The sequence below is a fragment of the Moschus berezovskii genome, chromosome 7 (genome assembly GCF_049115385.1).
Source record: "Moschus berezovskii isolate FMDL1 chromosome 7, NW_MosBer_1.0, whole genome shotgun sequence".
Classification (NCBI taxonomy): domain Eukaryota; kingdom Metazoa; phylum Chordata; class Mammalia; order Artiodactyla; family Moschidae; genus Moschus; species Moschus berezovskii.
In genome coordinates, this window is record NC_142466.1 from 67,653,449 (window position 1) to 67,674,337 (window position 20,889).

Consider the following 20,889-nt stretch of genomic DNA (forward strand, 5'->3'; position numbering starts at 1 on the left):
CCTGGGATTCTCCAGGCAAGAACACTGGAGTGGGTTGCCATTTCCTTCTCCAGTGCATGAAAGGGAAAAGGGAAAGTGAAGTCACTCAGTCGTGTCCGACTCTTAGCGACACCATGGACTGCAGCCTACTAGACTCCTCCGTTCATGGGATTTTCCAGGCAAGAGTACTGGAGTGGGTTGCCAGTGCCTTCTTCTTCTTCTATTTCAAGATAGACACATATAATTTGCAAATTTAAGAAATGATCCTGATCTCTCTTAGTTTTTGTTGGTCCTGTTTTATAAAGGAATTATTTGGAGTTTTGTTGTTTTGGTATGTTTAATTTTTTTCTTTTTCTTTGCTTTGTTTATTAATCTCTACTAATCTGACATGGAAAGAAGCTGTCTGGTGGTTCTCACCATGGGTGCTATTAACTTTTGGAAGACAGTTTGATTATATGAGACTGTCCTGTACGTTGCAGAGCATTTAACAACACAGATCCCCATGTATTAAATGCCAGCAGATATCCTCAAGTTATTATGAAAACCAGAAATACTTGCACATGCATTCAAGTTCTCCCATGGGCTGGCACTGCTCCTGCTGAGGACCACTGCATTGTAGACTATAACTTGACAAAAAATGACTTTCTCAGACCAGTGACCACCTGAATGTCCCCATGGCTGTGCTTACAGTAGTTCTGACTTTAAGTTCATGTCTTCGATGGCGTGGTTTCATTTCTCAGATTCAAAGAGACACTGACTGTTTCATCATTATTATGATGATTGAATGTTAGTGAATGGCTGGTTTCATTTCACTGTCATCTTTTCTTTCCGCTAGTGGGCTCAGTTTGTTGCAGTTATGCAGGCCATCACACAAACTGCCGAGAATACTGTCAAGCCATTTTTCGAACAGATTCTTCTCCTGGTCCTTCTCAGATCAAAGCAGTGGAAAATTATTGTGCCTCTATTAGTCCACGATTAATACACTGTGTGAACAATTATACCCAGTCTTATCCAATGAGGAACCCAACAGATAGTAAGTAAAGGCCATATGTATTCCTCTCATTTCAATCTTTGGTAAAATAATTTGTAAAAAGGAAATAAATTTTTGAAGATATCTATAGTCTGGGTCATTTGGGAAACACCAGACCTCCTTTGGTCTTTAGATTTGGCAGATTGGTCATTTTTGTCATAGCTAAAAGATGTCAAGAAAGACAGAGCTGTTGAGGGTATGAAGGAACAGGCCCTCTCTATCCTGAAGGGGGAGAATTCATTGGTATGGGTATTTTGGGGGGAAAATTTGGGCTATGACCATGAGCATTTCAAATAACCATACCTTTTAATCTAGTAATTCTATTTCTCAGAATTTGTCCTTTAAGAAAACTTACAAATTTGTAAAAACACATCTATTCATATAAAGGATGTTTATTACAACATTGCTAGTAATAGAGAAAAACTAGAAATAACCTAAACATCCACCGATAGGGTGTTGATTAAAATTGATTAAACAAACTACATATCTCTATAATAACAACATTATACAACCTGCATAAAGGGGGATGTATGTTATGTAAATCCATGAAGTTAGAATATTGCCTCCCACCACACACAAGAGTAAACTCAAAATGGCTTAAAGATTTAATTATAAGACATGATGACATAAAACTAAAAGAGAATATAGGCAAATTATTCTTTGACATAAATCGAAGCAATATTTTCTTAGATAAGTTTCCCAAGGCAAAAGAAATAAAAGCAAAATAAACAGTTGGGACCTAATGAAACTTGTTAGCTTTTGCACAACAAAGAAAACCATAAACAAAATGAAAAGCCAACTTACAGACTGGGAGAAAAATATTTGCAAAAGAATGTGACCAACAAGGGTTTAATTTCTAAAATATATAGACAGCTCATACAACTCAATATCAAAAAAATAAACTAACCAAAAAATATGCAGAAGGCCTAAATAGACATTTTTCTAAAGAAAACATACAGATGGCCAACAGGCACATGAAAAGTTGCTCAACATCGCTAATTATTAGAGAAAAACAAATCAGAACTACAATGAGGAAAAAAAAAAAGCTACAGTGAGGTATCACTTCACACCACTCAGAATGGCCATCATCAAAAAGTCTGCAAATAATATAATACATGCTGAAATGGGTGTGAAAAAAGGGAACCCACCTACACTGTTGGTGGGAATTTAAATTGGTACAGCCACTATGCGGAACAGTATGGAGGTTCTTTATAAAACTAAAAATACAAACAGCAATTCCACTCCTGGATATAAATGTGGAGAAGATGAAAGCTCTAATTTGAAAGAAACATGCTAGCACTTGTGTTTGTTTTTGTTTCATTTGTAGACAAAGACTTATATCAGTTCAGTTTAGTTCAGTCGCTCAGTCGTGTCCGACTCTCCGCGACCCCATGAATCATAGCACGCCAGGCCTCCCTGTCCATCACCAACTCCCGGAGTACACTCAAATTCGTGTCCACAGAGTTATAGACAGGTGCAAAAATAAGGCCTCTTTTGCAACCCGGAACTCATTGTTCTGTATGAGATTTGTTACAGATAAGAAGGAACATGATACACAAAACAGATATAATGGGTGTCTATTGGTGAACTTAAAGAGTTTTTCCAAGGCTGTAGAGCTGATACTTTTCTCTCATATATTAAGCTTTTAAATTATTAGCTGTATTGATCTAGTTGTTAGTTTTAATGTTGACATAAAACAAGAAAAGAAACATGCATGCCAGTGTCCAAAGCAACATTATTTAGAATAACCAAGACATGGAAAAAACCCAGGTGTTCATCAACAGATGAATGGATAAAGAAAATGTGATAACATACAATGTAATATTAGCCATAAGAGAGAATGAAATAATGCCATTTTCAGCAACATGCATGGAGCTAGAGATTTTCATACTAAGTGAAGTAAGTCAAAGAGAAATAGTATTTCACTTTTATCTGGAATCTAATAAAAAATAATACAAATCAACATTTTACAAAACAGACTCACAGACTGATAACAAAATTGTGGTTATCAAAGGAAAAGGTTGTGTGGGGAAGGATAAATTAGGAGTATGAGATTAACAGATATATACTACTGTATATGAAATAGATAAGCAACAAAGATTTACTATATAGCACAGGGAGCTATATTGAATATCTTGTACTAACGTGGAAGAGAATTTAAAAATATATGTATAACCTAATCACTCTGTTGTACACCTGGACCTAACACAATTCTGTAAATCTACTACAATACCAAAAAAAATGTATATTTATTATAGAAGTCAAAGATGTAATAAGCAAGGAAAGGAAGTTGCAGAACTAAATGTATACAGTAAGATTCATTTTTAGTTAATACCTGTTTGTTCCACATTGTATGGATGCGTAATATTTGAATTTTACCAATGAACATTTGTTACTTTTATAATAAAAATGTCAATATAAATGAGATTCTGATACTTTTTAAAAGTCAGGGCTTCCTGATGAACTTGAACCCTATGGGATCTTCAGAATCTCAGCTTTGTAAAGCCTATAAATCATTTTCTTCATTTAGAGGTGATCAGACTTAAAGTAACTGACTAATTAAGCAAAACTGGCAAAAGGCTTGTAAGCCAGATGCCAGTGTTTTGACTTACACTGGGATAGTCAAAGACTTGTTTTTGTAAACTCAGAAGCAGTGCTATGCCTTGTTTGGCCAGATTCTAACTAAGGCTTATGACATTCTGTGGTTGTGTGAGGAAAATCAGAGGGTGAAGCACTTGCTGCAAATAACATTCATTTATTTTAAAGAGAGATCTGTCTTCACTGACATTTAGGCTGTGGAGAGGTGCTGCTGAAGCAAAGTTGATAGATAGCAGGTCAAAAAAAAAAAGGCAGAAAATGTTTTAAGGGTAAAAGAACAACCATCTCAAGTGTCTGTGCTAATATATAAGAAAACTGGAAAAGAAAGCTACAAACAGATATGCCTGATTAGGCTTCTTAAGAAGTCAAACTCCTAAGAAAACTACTTCAAAGAAGCCCTTTGAATTCTGTAGTCTGGTTGAAAGTGTTCACTTGCTTTCTAGTTTTTTATAGAGAAGTATAATAAATTGATACCTTGTCAGAGTTTGTTATTGTATTATTTGAATTACTGCTTAGATTAGTTTGTACAGATTTATAAATCTTTTTATCCCAGAATATGATGAAATATAGTATTTGATTATTGCTATTAAAATTAGTCATCTTTCTCATTATGTCAAGAACATGATCCTTTTAGGTAGTTGTTTCTAGCATGAAATAATCCCAATTTGATCTACTGTATCCTTTCCAGGAACATAAAATACCTTGCATGAAAGGACCTCTTTGGTATAAGAGGATCTTTCATTTATCTAGGAATGATGCTGGAGAGCCCATGAATGAGCACAGTGGAGAACCTGATAATAGATACCTAGTCCACCTTTAGCTTTTCACTTGTTTGCTACACTGCAAAACAATGGAAAGAGAATTTGGTAGGCTCAATATCCTGGAGATATTGACATGACTCAGAGTAGTAATGTTCCAGTATACCACTTGATTCTTCTGCCAGAGCAATGCACGCTATAAAACCAGCTAATTAATCCACTTCTATTCTGAAACTGTAGGTTTGTATTGCTGTGACAGAGCTGAAGATCATGCTTGCCAAAGTGCCTGCAAGAGAATTCTGATGTCTAAGAAAACAGAAATGGAGATTGTCGATGGCCTTATCGAGGGTTGTAAGACCCAGCCTTTGCCTCAGGATCCACTTTGGCAGTGTTTTCTTGAGAGCTCACAGTCTGTTCACCCTGGAGTCACTCTGCATCCTCCTCCCTCTACAGGCCTCGATGGTGCTAAACTGCATTGTTGTTCTAAAGCAAACACTTCAACATGTAGGTTAGTGTCTCATTTTCCTTTATTAAAACCAGTAGAAAATAGCATTTTAAGGAAATGTGTGTTATATTCTTGCACTGTGTAGTGTTAAGAGTTCAGCATCCCTCATTCTTCCATCCAGCAGGTGTTTATTGAGCATCATGTATATATAGAACATTGTTTTTGTACACTGAGCTAAAAGCACTGTGTTTTGGAGTGAGAGGAGTAGCTTTGGCAGGACATTAAATATTTAAAGATGATGCAATATGAATTCTACCCTCCAGGTTATCCTCAAGTAAGCCTACAATGTAGATGTTTTGACCTGATATCTAAGAGATATTCTTTTTCTTAAACTATGAAACTTTGAACTTAATCAACTTTTTGTGTATATTGGTGAATAACCTGAGTTAACACTTGTATCCAGAGTTAGACAACAGTGTATTGGCATTTATTTAGGTGATACACTTAGGGATAAAAAACTAACAATGCTATTTGTGTAGGCTCGAGGAAACACAACCTAGAGACAAGAATAAATGGAGATAAAGTAATGGTAGAACACAGATGAAACAGAAGTTTGCTTTATTAGAGATATTTTGGGTGAAAATATACCACATGTTACTATAATATCCTGAAATAAGTATGACATACAAAGAGTGAAGCAGTCTTTGGGGGGAGGGGGGGAGGTGTTTGTTTTGGCTGCACCATACAGCTTGCGAGATCTTAGTTCCCTGACCAGAGATCGAACCTAGGCCCCCTGCAGTGGAAGCATGGAGTTCTAAACACTGGACCAACAGGAAATTCCTCTGTGTTTCCTAAATTGGATAGACTTTACCAAAAAATTGTGCCTAGGATAGCTCATTAAACTTTACCAAAGATATGAAAAACTTGGAAAACATCCAAAGAAAATTAACAGAGGGGCTAAAAGAGAAATTAAGTTGGTCCTATAATTGGAAATTGAGTTACTGATAGGAATTCAGTTCAGTTCAGTTCAGTTCAGTCGCTCAGTCGTGTCCGACTCTCCGCGACCCCACGAATCACAGCACGCCAGGCCTCCCTGTCCATCACCAACTCCCGGAGTTCACTCAAACTCATGTCCACAGAGTCGGTGATGCCATCCAGCCATCTCATTCTCTTTCGTAAATGTATATATTTGGGAAGGATCCTGAATAATTCTTTGAGTGTCTGCTAAAGAGTTGTGCCCTGTAGTCAACTGGAGATTGGAATGGCTGTGTCATCCAAGCAGAATTTCGGTAAGAAACACTACATCTCTTATCTTGATGTAAGGTTTTATGGTTTACTGAATGCTTTCACTTTCATCTTGTTCATCTTCATGAAATCTGACAAGGCTGGTATCATCTTATGACTGATGTCAATTGTATAATTCTTGTTTATATATAGAAAACTAACTTGAGATATTAAACAAGGTGGTGCTGGAGAAGACTCTTGAGAGTCCCTTGGACTGCAAGGAGATCCAACCAGTCCATTCTAAAGGAGATCAATCCTGGGTGTTCATTGGAAGGACTGATGCTAAAGCTGAAACTCCAATACTTTGGCCACCTCATGTGACGAGTTGGCTCACTGGAAAGGACTCTGATGCTGAGAAGGATTGGGGGCGGGAGGAGAAGGGGACGACAGAGAATGAGATGGCTGGATGGCATCACTGACTCGATGGACATGAGTTTGAGTGAACTGCGGGAGTTGGTGATGGACAGGGAGGCCTGGCATGCTGTGCTTCATGGGGTCGCAAAGAGTCAGACACGACTGAGTGACTGAACTGAACTGAAATGAAGGTCATACAGAAAGTTAGGACTAGAAAAAGGACTGATTTTCCAGATCAAGGTGCCTGTTGGATCTTGGTACCTCAAGGTACCTCAGCTTTCTCATCCCCATGATGTGTAAGCTCCACTGAGAGTAGGGATTTTGTTTCTTTTATTCACTGCTGCATAGCCAGTGCTTTGAACAGGGCCTCACATGAAACAGGCACTCAATAAATGTTGGTAAAGTGAATGAGCAAACTTATAAAAGTAAAGATATCTTCCTCATAGAGGTAATTATGAGAGTCAAAATGTGACAGAGGTGGAGAATTTTTACTTGTGATTTGGCACATTCTGGTAGTATTAAAATTTTATATTACGTATTACTTTTTTTATACTTTTATTACATTTATCAGTGTTAAAAATTAATGAGTATAATATGTGAAATCACTTTGGAAATAATCCTGATTTTGTTTCAGCTATATATATATGCACCGAAGTTGCTTTGTAATCATCGGGTACTAAAATAAGAATACATACATACTACAATAATATATATATATAGTATATATTGCTATATACAATAGTTTATAGCAGCTTTGAAATTCTTAAAGCCTTTATAGATAGGCTGTCTTGGTATATCTTAAGGACTATAAGCTGCTTGGGATAATTTTTCAGGGAGAAACTAGTGAACCCTAAGTCTATAATGCTTCTTAAAAGGAATCTGAGGATCAAGTTACAGTTTTGTCTCATGTGACTGGAACATAAATATAGTGGACTATGTCTTGGTAGAAGCAGAACCATGTGCTTTACATTTGCTGCTGCAACTGCAAAGTAGCTTCAGCCGTGTCCAACTTTTTGCAACCCTATGGTCCATAGCCTGCCAGGCTCCTCTGTCCACGGGATTCTCCAGGCAAGAATACTGGAGTGGGTTGCCACGCCCTCCTCCAGGGGATCATCCTGACCCAGGGATCAAACCTACATCTCTTATGTCCCCTGCATTTGCAGGCAGGTTCTTTAAAAGTAAAAGAGAGATCAGAAATATAGAGGGGAATACTTGTGCCAAGAATAAGGATGTACAAATACTATTATTAAACATTAAATTGAGCACCAAGCTTTCTAGCAACCATGGCAAAGAAAAGAGATCGATGATAAAAGAAAGATAACTTTTTCATGTAAAAGATTACTTTGGGGGGCTCTAAATTCTAGAAGATAGGTCTTAGTCTTTTGATCTTTATTTTTTTTTTTCATTTATGTTCTAAACCACAGTTCATAGAGTTTAAGTTTTATGCAAATCAAATATTCATTTGGCTCATCTGTATGTTTCTGTATTTGTGTTTTTGTTTCAGAGAACTGTGTACTAAACTTTATAGCATGAGCTGGGGCAATACACAGAGTTGGCAAGAGTTTGATCGCTTTTGTGAATATAATCCAGTGGAAGTGTCCATGTTGACCTGTTTAGCAGATGTCCGGGAACCTTGCCAGTTGGGCTGTAGAAACCTTACTTACTGCACTAATTTTAACAATAGGTAAGAGCAAATTACTATACGTGGAATGGAAGTATTTTATTGTTAATTGCCTTATTTTTAAATAAGTGAAAAAAGATATTTTAGCAGAAACTCTGCTAAAGTGTTCCTTAGCAGGAGTTCCTTAAGTACTCTGATTTTGTTCTTGCTAAGTTAAACAGAAGTAGTAGATCTTTATCATTTCATCTTTAAAGGCTATGTTCTATCTGGTAATTCACCACTGGGAAAGGAAGCGCTATAACAAAGCCACTTCTAATCTAAAGATGCTTCAAACTTCTAGAATGCAGAGTCCCTCTGCCTTCAATCTCCCATTCTTCCCCACTCCTTTCCTCTGCACCACCAGTGAAAAAATAATTCACTGCAGAACAAAGCAGTGTGAACAATTTGCTCATCCAAATCCCTCTTATGACAACTTGCTGTGAAGGACCTTCAGATTGGTTAAAGTTCACACTCAGTGAGTCCCCTATGTCATACAAAAGCTTTCTTTACAGAAGCAATTGAATAGGTGTTATCCTGAGATATCCATTATGGTAAGAAAAATGAGAGCCAAGAACTAAATTAATGGCTGAAGAAGGAATGAAGAAAACCAGGAAAGGGGCATCCAGAGCATAGAGAATGCTGTATCAGAGAAGCCAGAGAGGGAGAATTTCTAAAGAAAAGGGGGCTAGTTGATTTGTGAGGCACAGCCCAGAGATCAAGAGGCAAAAAGGAAGAGAAACAGTCAGTTGATCCAGAAGGAAGTTCATAGGATGTTTACCTCAAGCTAACACACCTTTGAGGTGTGTTACCTTAGTCCCTTGAGGTAAACACATAGGATGTTTACCTCAAGCTAACACACCTTGAGGAGTTTACCTCAAGCTAGCTCCATCCTCTTAAAAGTATTCAGATTATTATTTTAAGAAAGAAAATTGAGATATCTTTACAACTAATATTAGCCAATAAGGACCTGGCTTAGAGGTTGAGCAAATTTGAAATCTATCAAATGTTTAAAGTTAAATTTGGACATATTCCTAACTTATGGTAATGGTGGAGCAGTTTGTATCGGACTAACACTCCTGTCAATGCTAATTATGGCTATCATGGAGGGCTTGCTGAAGAACACTGACCTTGTGGGATTAGTTGTATGTAAGACTCCACATGAAAGGCTAAAAATATTGTATGCAAAGAACTGAACTGAAAGATTCTTGATGTTCTTGGAGAGATCCCTAAAAAATGCAGCATATAGAAAGTATACAGAACAGATTACAAATGAAAGCTGAGTATGGTTAAAGTGGAACCAGATATTAAAAAACTAGGAGAGCAACTTCAGGGTGGCCAAATAGAAGAGGTGATTCTTCAAGCTGAAAAGGAACTAAGCCAGACAAGAAAAATGGTTCAGTGGAAACCATGGGATCCTTTAGTGAAAGAGCCTCCTGCCAACCAAAGGAAATGACCAGTATAAACAGCCTTCAATGACTTGTGTGTTGATAGGAAACTGATATTAATTAAATATTTTTATATTTAAGAAATACCAATTATTAGCTCTACACAAAGTACAAAAACACAATTGTTTTGAAGGCCTTTGAGAGTGACCTAAAGCAGGAAGAACTACATCTCATGAAAGAGAGAGACCACACTGAATGAGGGCTACTTTTATCCAGTTTTTCCTTCATAGGCACTTTTAGTCCCCTGGCATGGCATAAAGATTTCAAGCAAAAAGCAGCAGTATTGGACTGAGGAGTTAAGAGATCAGAGTTTGGGGCTGCCAGCGTAGCTGCATGTGGAAATAGAAAATCCCAGAAAGCAGGGAACCACAAAAAGAGATGACATAAAATCTGCATACAAACTCCCCTTAAATCCTTGAATTTGACAGTCATAGGGTACAAGATTAACATAAAAAAGCAAATTGTATTTCTGTTTATTCAGTTCAGTTCAGTTCAGTCGCTCAGTTGTGTCCGACTCTCCGCGACCCCATGAATCACAGCACGCCAGGCCTCCCTGTCCATCACCAACTCCCGGAGTACACTCAAACTCATGTCCACAGAGTCGGTGATGCCATCCAGCCATCTCATTCTCCGTTGTCCCCTTCTCCTCCCGCCCCCAACCTTTCCCAGCATCAGAGTCTTTTCCAGTGAGTCAACACGTCGCATGAGGTGGCCAAAGTATTGGAGTTTCAGCTTTAGCATCAGTCCCTCCAGTGAACACCCAGGATTGATCTCCTTTAGAATGGACTGGTTGGATCTTTAGAAAATGAAATTTATAAAAAAATAATCTATACAACTGCATAAAAAATATGAAATACTTAGAGATAAGTTCAACAAAAGATTACAAAAACTCAACACTAGAAACCAGAAAACTTTGCAAAAAGAAATTAAAGACAGAAAATACATGGAGTGAAGTACTATGTTCATAGATTAGACCATCTTAATATTGTTAAGATGTTAATTCTCCTGAAACCAATCTGAACTCTAGTCAGTACAATCTCAATCAAAATCCCAAATGACTTTTTAAAATAGAAAGTGGTGGTCTAATTCTAAAATTCATATGAAAATAGAAAGAACCTAGAACACCTAAAACAGTATTTTTAAAGACTAAATTTGGAGACCTTACAGTACATGATTTCAAGACTTATTATAAAGCAGTAGAAATTAAATCAGTATGATATTGGCATAAGTTTAGATAAACAGATCAATGACAAAATAGAGAAGCAAGAGTAGACCCACACTGTACTGAAACTTGACTTTCAACAAAGCAAGGGAACTCAGTACAAAACTAACATCTTTTTGACAAATAATGCTGAAACAATTGAGTATCTGTATGAAAATAGAAAAGAACCTTAACCTCTATCTCACACCATAAACATTAATTCAAGGTGGGTCATAGAAATAAAAATAAAAGCTTCTAGAAAAAAAAAAAAGAATCTCTAAACAACCATGATACAGGCAAAGATTTTATCGACAGGACACAATATACTAATTATAATAGAAAAAAATAATGAACTGGAGTTCAACAGTAAACATTTTGGTTAACTAAAAGACACCATTTAAAATTTGAAAAGACAGGCCACAGTCTGAGAAAAAATATTTCCTACATCACACATGCACACACACACACACACAATCACACACAGGTGCATTTGACAAAGGTATTATATCCAGGATATAAAAATAATTCCTATCAGTTCAGTTCAGTCACTCAGTCATGTCCGACTCTTTGCGACCCCATGAACCGCAGCACGCCAGGCCTCCTTGTCTATCACCAACTCCCGGAGTCCACCCAAACCCATGTCCATTGAGTCAGTGATGCCATCCAACCATCTCATCCTCTGTCATCCCCTTCTCCTCCCTCCTTCAATCTTTCCCAGTGTCAGGGTCTTTTCTAATGAGTCAGCTCTTCGCATGAGGTGGCCAAAGTATTGGAGTTTCAGCTTCAACATCAGTCCTTCCAATGAACACCCAGGACTGATCTCCTTTAAGATAGACTGGTTGGATCTCCTCGCAGTCCAAGGGACTCTCAAGAGTCTTCTCCAACACCACAGTTCAAAAGCATCAATTCTTCGGTGCTCAGCTTTCTTAATAGTCCAACTCTCACATCCATACATGACCACTGTGAAAACCATAGCCTTGACTAGACGGACCTTTGTTGGCAAAGTAATGTCTCTTTAATATGCTATCTAGGTTGGTCATAACTTTTCTTCCAAGGAGTAAGCATCTTTTAATTTCATGACTGCAATAATTCCTATAATGGCATAGTAAAAGTCAAACAGCCAAATTGAAAAATGGGCAAAAAAGCTTCCAAGGACACTTCATCAAAAAAGACATCAAAACAAACACTTAGTATAGAAAAAGTTCATTACCATTAGTCATGCAAAAATGCAAATTATAACCCCAATGAGATGCTTCCTCACACCAAATAGCTAAAATCAGAAGACTGCCAAGCAGTCAATTATGAAATTATGAAATGGAATTTTCATAATTTGCTGCTGGGAGTATAAGATGTGTTTAAGCACTTTGGAAAGTTTCTTACAATTTCTTAAAAAGTAAAATCTGTGCCCTAGCAATTTAATTCTAAAGCATTTACCCAAAAGAGATGAAAATATATGTTCCCCCAAAAGGCTTACATAGCAGCCTTATTCATAAGAACTCCAAAATAGGGAGCAGGGACGGATAAATAAAACATCCATCAAGAGGAGAATGAAAGAACATATTGTGGTATTTAAACAATAGAATAGCTAGTACCAAGCAGGGGAGGGAAAAAAACCAAACTACTGATAAACCCCAAAACACAGATGAATCTTATGTTGAGTGAAAGAAGCCCAACCCAGAACACATTCACACGTATGAGTTCAAGAATAGAAAAAAAGTAATCATTGAGGGTTGAGATCAGAAAGTCCTTGCCTCTGGCAGAAGGGGAAATTTCCTGGAAGAATGTATAAGGGAACTTTATGGAGTGATAGAAATGTTCTATATTTTATTTGGGAGCTTGATTATATAGATGAATATAATTTTCAAAACTTACTGATCTGAACTCTTAAGATCTTCACATTATATTGTATGTAAATTATACCCTAATAATATAGTATCTCAAATAAATTTTTAAAGTTAAAAAAATTTGTTCATCGAAAGACACCATTGAGAAAATGAAAAGGCAAACCACAAGCTGACAGAAAATATTTGTAATACGTATATCAGACAAAGAACTTAACGTTCAGAATGTATAAATAATTCTTACAACTCAATAGTAAAAAGACAACTTAAAAAAAAGTTTTGCTGATGACATGATCCTCTACACAGAAAACCCTAAAGACTCTACCAGAAAACTACTAGAGCTAATCAATGATTACAGTAAAGTTGCAGGATATAAAATCAACACACAGAAATCCCTTGCATTCCTATACACTAATAATGAGAAAATAGAAAGAGAAATTAAGGAAACTATTCCATTCACTGTTGCAACGAAAACAATTAAATACTTAGGAATATATCTACCTAAGGAAACAAAAGACTTGTACATAGAAAACTATAAAACACTAGTGAAAGTAATCAAAGAGGACACTAATAGATGGAGAAATATACCGTGTTCGTGGATTGGAAGAATAAATATTGTGAAAATGAGTATACTACCCAAAGTAATTTATACATTCAATGCAATCCCTATCAAGCTACCAACAATATTTTTCACAGAACTAGAACAAATAATCTCACAATTTGTATGGAAATACAAAAAACCTCGAATAGCTAAAGCAATTTTGAGGAAGAAGAATGGAACTGGGGGAATTAACCTGCCAGACTTCAGGCTCTATTACAAAGCCACAGTCATCAAGACAGTATGGTACTGGCATAAAGACAGAAATATAGATCAATGGAACAAAATAGAAAGCCCAGAGATAAACCCACGCTCCTATGGACACCTTATCTTCGACAAAGGAGGCAAGAATATAAAATGGAGAAAAGACAGTCTCTTTAACAAGTGGTGCTGGGAAAACTGGTCAGCCACTTGTAAAAGAATGAAACTAGAACACTTCCTAACACCATACACCAAAATAAACTCAAAATGGATTAAAGATCTAAATGTAAGACCAGAAACTATAAAACTCCTAGAGGAGAACGTAGGCAAAACACTCTCCGACATAAATCACAGCAGGATCCTCCAAGACCCACCTCCCAGAATATTGGAAATAAAAGCAAAAATAAACAAATGGGACCTAATTAAAATCAAAAGCTTCTGCACAGCAAAGGAAACTCTAAGCAAGGTGAAAAGACAGCCTTCAGAATGGGAGAAAATAATAGCAAATGAAGCAACTGATAAAGGATTAATCTCCAAATTATACAAGCAGCTCCTGCAGCTTAATTCCAGAAAACTAAGTGACCCAATCAAAAAATGGGCCAAAGAACTAAACAGACATTTCTCCAAAGAAGACATAAAGATGGCTAACAAACACATGAAAAAATGCTCAACATCCCTCATCATCAGAGAAATGCAAATCAAAGCCACAATGAGATACCATTTCACACCAGTCAGAATGGCTGCTATCCAAAAGTCTACATGCAATAAATGCTGGAGAGGGTGTGGAGAGAAGGGAACCCTCTTACACTGTTGGTGGGAATGCAAACTAGTACAGCCACTATGGAGAACAGTGTGGAGATTCCTCAGAAAACTGGAAATAGAACTGCCATATGATCCAGCAATCGCACTCCTGGGCATACACACCGAGGAAACCAGAATGGAAAGAGACACATGTACTCCAATGTTCATTGCAGCACTGTTTATAATAGCCAGGACATGGAAGCAACCTAGATGTCCATCTGCAGATGAATGGATAAGAAAGCTTTGGTACATATACACAATGGAGTATTTCTCAGCCATCAAAAAGAATGCATTTGAATCAGTTTTAATGAGGTGGATGAAATTGGAGCCAATTATACAGAGTGAAGTAAGCCAGAAAGAAGAACATCAATACTGTATATTAACGCATATATATGGAATTTAGAAAAATGGTAACCTGAACCCTGTATAAGAGACTGCAAAAGAGACATAGGCATTTAGAACAGTCTTTGGGACTCTGTGGGAGAGGGTGAAGGTGGAATGATTGGGGAGAATGGAATTATAGCATGTATATTATCATAAGTGACCAGTCCAGGTTCGACGCATAAATTTTCCTCTGTTCATTTCTTTGCATTTGTGCTTTTTTAATAAAAATACTTTTAACTGTAAAGAAAAAAAAATTATAATAAATAAATAAATAAATAAACTTTGAAAAAAAAAATAAATAAACAGGTTTTGATTGTTAGAGAAGATGCGCAGGACCCAAAATGAGAATTTTTGCCAGTCTAGAGTTTATTACAGGAAAGGGATTCAATACAGCAGAAGCATCACAGACAACAGCAAGGGGTCCAGAGAGACCAGACCCAAGCTCTAGTCATCCTCTCTGTTTTTTGCTTTTTTTTTGCCTCTCTCTGTAAGGACTATACTGGGCACACTGTTTCTCCGCTATCTAGAAGCAGTGTGTGCATGGAACACTTTACAGTCAATGAGCGTGAAATGGAGTCTCAGACACACTTTTTTGCATTTTGCTGGTCAAGTGGACATATAAAAAAAAAAAAAAAGTCAAAAGCCTGGAAAGATGCTTCACAAATGAAGATATCAAAATAGTAAGTGCATGGAAAGATGCTCATTGCAATTAGTCATCAGCAAAATGCAAATTAAAACCAGTGATATACCACACATACAATTGAGTGACTAACTACGAAGAGACTGATGAGCATGTAAATCAGCTAGAATTTTCATACTTTGCTGGTGAGAGCAGAAGATGCTATAACTACTTCGGAAAACAGTTTGAGAGTGTCTTAGAAAGTTATAACCCAACAGTGCCATTAATAGCCAGGGAAAAGAGACATGAAAACTAGAAGCAACCTTAATGTCACTAAACCAGTGAATGAATAAACCAGCATTTCTCAAAGAGTGTTCTGTTTTCCCAAAACCCCATGAGATTAAAACTATTTTTATAATAATACCAAGACATTATTTGCATTTTTCACTCATAAGAGTGAATAGTGACATTTTCCAGCTGCTTTAAGGCGTGATACAGCAACAGATTGAATGTGGGGGCAGATATGAAAGTATAGCTGTCTTCTATAAAGCCAAACATTAAAAGAGACTTTCACAACTGTGAAACAGACCTACCATTCTATTCCTTTTGTTAACCTGTAATGGGTTTATCATTTTAAATGGACTAATAAGTACTTTAAAAGTCTCTCAGTTTTGATTAATGATATGTTGAATGTGAAGTCAAGTGGGCCTTAGAAAGCATCACTATGAACAAAGTTAGTGGAGGTGATGGAATTCCAGTTGAATTATTTCAAATCCTGAAAGATGATGCTGTGAAAGTGCTGCACTCCATTTGCCAGCAAATTTGGAAAACTCAGCAGTGGCCACAGGACTGGAAAAGGTCAGTTTTCATTCCAGTCCCAAAGAAAGGCAATGCCAAAGAATGCTCAAACTAACACACAATTGCACTTATCTCACACGTTAGTAAAGTTATGCTCAAAATTCTCCAAGCCAGGCTTCAGCAATATGTGAACCGTGAACTTCCAGATGTTCAAGTTGGTTTTAGAAAAGTCAGAGGAACCGGAGATCAAATTGCCAACATCTGCTGGGTCATCGAAAAAGCAAGAGAGTTCCAGAAAGACATCTATTTCTGCTTTATTGACTATGCCAAAGCCTTTGACTGTGTGGTTCACAACAAACTGTGGAAAATTCTGAAAGAGATGGGAATACCAGACCACCTGACCTGTCTCTTAAGAAACCTATATGCAGGTGAGGAAGCAACAGTTAGAACTGGACATGAAACAACAGACTGGTTCCAGATAGGAAAAGGAGTACGTCTAGGTTGTATATTGTCACCCTGCTTATTTAACTTATATGCAGAGTGCATCATACAGAGAAACGCTGGGCTGGAAGAAGCACAAGCTGGAATCAAGATTGCTGGGAGAAATATCAATAACCTCAGATATGCAGACGACACCACCCTTATGGCAGAAAGTGAAGAGGAACTAAAAAGCCTCTTGATGAAAGTGAAGGAGGAGAGTGAAAAAGGTTGGCTTAAAGCTCAGCATTCAGAAAACTAAGATCATGGCATCTGGTCCCATCACTTCATGGGAAATAGATGGGGAAACAGTGGAAACAGTGTCAGAATTTATTTTGGGGGGACTCCAAAATCACTGCGGATGCTGATTGCAGCCATGAAATTAAAAGACGCTTACTCCTTGGAAGGAAAGTTATGACCAACCTAGATAGCATATTAAAAACAGACATTACTTTGCCAACAAGGTTCCGTCTAGTCAAGGCTGTGGTTTTTTCCAGTAGTCATGTATGGATGTGAGAGTTGGACTATTAAGAAAGCTGAGCACCGAAGAATTGATGCTTTTGAACTGTGGTGTTGGAGAAGACTCTTGAGAGTCCCTTGTACCGCAAGGAGATCCAACCAGTCCATCCTAAAGGAGATCAGTCCTGGGTGTTCATTGGAAGGACTGATGTTGAAGCTGAAACTCCAATACTTTGACCACCTCATGCGAAGAGTTGACTCATTGAAAAAGACCCTAATGCTGGGAAGGATTGGGGACAGGAGGAGATGGGGACGACAGAGGAGGAGATGGCTGGATGCATCACCGACTCAATGGACATGTGTTTGGGTAGATTCTGGGAGTTGGTAGTGGACAGGGAGGCCTGGCGTGTTGTGATTCGTGTGGTCGCGGAGAGTCGGACACAACTGAGCAACTGAACTGAACTGAGCTGATGGGGAATTAGTGTATATAGTCTACGTAAACAAAAGTTTTTAGAGAACTCATTAGTTTCAAAAGTGTAAATGGGTCCTGAAATCAAAAAGTTTGGGAACCACTGGGATAAACAAATTGTGATACATTTATTAATAAAATATACTGAACAGTAAAAAGAGCAAGCAGTTTATATGCACACCATGAGTAAATCTCAAGATTCTTTAGCTCAAGACACTAGACCCAGAAGACTACATACAATATGATTCCATTTGAGAATTAATCTCTGGTGATCTGAATATGAATGGTGGTGGCCTCTGGGGTGCAGTATCAGGGAAGGGCATTGACTCGATGGGGACACAAGGGAACTTTTTAACAGGATAGAAATGCTCTTCATTGATTTGAATATGCCCGTGTGAATGTATATGTTTGTCAAATTGAACTGACCATAAGATCTATAAATTTTATTTTTATAAATTATACCTCAGTTTTTAAAAATGAACTTATTTATTTTATGAGATGAAAGAAATGGTATTGTCTGAGATGATAGTCTACAGTGTTTTGAAGTTTTTAACTGCCTCACAAAAATCTGTATTATAAAGAAAAATTTCAGTCAGAGTCTTAGTGCTGATGTCTACTTTGAATCTTCATACATTCAAAGCTGACATTCTTTGATGGTTTGTATGCAATTTCTTCTTTAAAAAAAAATTTTCCTGATACATTGGCATGTCAAGATTTTACATGTTGCTTCTTTCCAGAAAATAATTGCCTCTTGATTCATTCTGGCCTTTTTTCTCTTCAGGCCAACAGAACTTTTCAGGAGTTGCAATGCTCAGTCAGATCAAGGAGCCATGAATGACATGAAGCTGTGGGAAAAAGGAAGCATAAAGATGCCATTTATCAACATACCTGTTCTTGACATTAAAAAGTGCCAACCAGAAATGTGGAAAGCAATAGCTTGTTCGCTGCAGATTAAGCCTTGTCATAGTAAATCACGGGGCAGTATTATTTGCAAGTAAGTTTCTTTCATCATGACTCTCCAGTTTTGGTTTGGACCCTCTATGTTCTCTACCCACAGCCTATCTCTAGAGTCACCACCCCCACATGTCAAATGTTCTCCCACTTTTCCTTCTCTGCCTAAAATACTCTTCCTTCTGCCCTGCATCTTTACTCACCCACTACCTGTCCTTCTTCAGTTCAGTTCAGTCGCTCAGTCGTGTCTGACTCTTTGCGACCCCATGAATCGCAGCACGCCAGGCCTCCCTGTCCATCACCAACTCCCGGAGTTCATTCAGACTCACGTCCATCGAGTTGGTGATGCCATCCATCCATCTCATTCTCTGTCGTCCCCTTCTCCTCCTGCCCCCAATCCCTCCCAGCATCAGAGTCTTTTCCAGTGAGTCAACTCTTTGCATGAAGTGGCCAAAGTATTGGAGCTTCAGCTTTAGCATCAGACCTTCCAATCTTCAGTTCAGTTCAGTTCAGTTCAGTCGCTCAGTCGTGTGTGACTCTTTGCGACCCAACAAATCACAGCACGCCAGGCCTCCCTGTCCATCACCAGCTCCCGGAATTCACTCAAACTCATGTCCACAGAGTTGGTGATGCCATCCAGCCATCTCATTCTCTGTCGTCCCCGTCTCTTCCCGCCCCCAACCTTTCCTAGCATCAGAGTCTTTTCCAGTGAGTCAACTCATCGCATGAGGTGGCCAAAGTATTGCAGTTTCAGCTTTAGTATCAGTCCCTCCAATGAATACCCAGGATTGATCTCCTTTAGAATGGACTGGTTGGCTCTCCTTGCAGTCCAAGGGACTCTCAAGAGTCTTCTCCAACACCACAGTTCAAAAGCATCCATTCTTCGGCGATCAGCTTTCTTCACAGTCCAACTCTCACATCCATACATGACCACTGGAAAAACCATAGCCTTGACTAGACGGACCTTTGTTGGCAAAGTAATGTCTCTGCTTTTTAATACACTGTCAAGGTTGGTCATAACTTTCCTTCCAAGGAGTAAGCGTCTTTTAATTTCATGGCTGCAGTCAGCATCTGCAGTGATTTTGGAGCCCAAAAAAATAAAGTCTGACACTGTTTCCACGGTTTTTCCATCTATTTCCCATGAAGTGATGGGACCAGATGCCATGATCTTTGTTTTCTGAATGTTGAGCTTCAAGCCAACCTTTTCACTCTCCTCTTTCACTTTCATCTTAGCCCCTCTTAAATTCCAGTCATTGCTGTGGAATCTTCCCATATTTCTCCAGCTGATAGTAGTTTATCCAAACTACAAATTTCTGTAGACCTTCATTTGTACTTTTCTCATGGAACTTAGTTCAAGAAACAGTGAGTACCTTCAATGCACAATTCTATTCGTTTATTTTAATTTGTGTATTTGTCTTATATCCTGTTAGCTTTGCTCTCCTTGAGGATAAACGTTCTTCTTTGAACCTCTTTTTTTCTTATCTTTTCTCTCTTCTTTTTCTCCTCTTCAGGAATGAGCATAATCCTAAAATGCAATAGGTATTCCAGAAATGTTTGATGAGTGAAAGACTTAGTAAATATAGTCAATAGGGTCTGTTCCTAATAAACATTTCTGAATGATTTACTTATTAAGATCTATTATAGGATAAAATTCAAGGACCTATTGTATAGCACAGGGAACTGTATTCAGTATTTTGAAATAACCTATGAGGGAGAAAAATCTGAAAAAGAATATATATATATATGTATATATATAAAACTAAACCAGTTTGTTGTACATCTGAAACCAACACAGCATTATAAATCAACTATACTTCAATTAAAAAATTAAATTAAAAAAATTTTAAGTAAATAGGAAGACAAAAGAAAGGGAGCTGGATAAAATAAAGATGAAAGTTGCTGTGGTGTATGAAACCAGAAGCATTAACTACATTGTAATCTCTGTCAGCTTCTCTTCAAGCATCTTTTTTTGCCAAAAACCTTTTCCAAAACCAAGTTAGTATCCAGCCTCTAAGCTTCTGGGCACTTGATGACTGATTGCAGATTATTTCAATCTTGAATAGGGTCCGGATCCATTCTCTGACATGACTTGAGGTTGGCCTGAGTAGGGGAGAGTTGAGAAATAACTACTGTGTGAAAGGCAAGAGGCACCAATTTATAGACTCTCAGCACAGAAACTTTATAGAGGGGTCAAATCTCTATTGAAGACAGAAAATTTTAAAGTAGTGGATTTAAGAAAGCCTTCCTCAGCGATCAATGCAAAGAAATAGAGGAAAACAACAGAACAGGAAAGACAAGAGATCTCTTCAAGAAAATTAGAGATAAGAAGGGAACATTTCATGCAAAGATGGGCTCAATAAAGGACAGAAATGGTATGGACCTAATAGAAGCAAAAGATATTAAGAAGAGGTGTCAAGAATGCACAGAAGAACTGTACAAAAAAGATCTTCATGACCAAGATAATACGATGGTGTGATCATTCACCTAGAGCCAGACATCTTGGAATGTGAAGTCAAGTGGGCCTTAGAAAGCATCAC

The 20,889-nt window shown here is 37.7% G+C and overlaps 1 protein-coding gene, 1 non-coding gene and 1 pseudogene across 9 annotated transcripts in view; all 3 read left to right on the forward strand.

Moving 5' to 3' along the window:
- The window catches only part of RECK (reversion inducing cysteine rich protein with kazal motifs), a 97,129-nt gene that overhangs the window by 39,780 nt on the left and 36,460 nt on the right, over positions 1-20,889 (forward strand). For 7 of the 8 annotated variants that reach the window (XM_055427043.2, XM_055427045.2, XM_055427047.2 and 4 more), the window contains 4 exons: positions 815-1,012; positions 4,606-4,873; positions 7,953-8,132; positions 18,183-18,395. In XM_055427043.2, coding sequence (XP_055283018.1) covers positions 815-1,012; positions 4,606-4,873; positions 7,953-8,132; positions 18,183-18,395 — 859 coding nt within the window. The remainder of the gene's footprint in view (positions 1-814; positions 1,013-4,605; positions 4,874-7,952; positions 8,133-18,182; positions 18,396-20,889) is intronic. The other variant, XM_088837971.1, reaches the window with a different exon arrangement.
- On the forward strand, positions 2,449-2,560 carry LOC129557659 (small nucleolar RNA SNORA40). The gene has a single exon (XR_008686259.2). It is a non-coding gene; the product is annotated as a small nucleolar RNA SNORA40 (small nucleolar RNA).
- LOC148777348 (NADH dehydrogenase [ubiquinone] 1 alpha subcomplex subunit 5 pseudogene) lies at positions 9,064-9,570 on the forward strand (annotated as a pseudogene).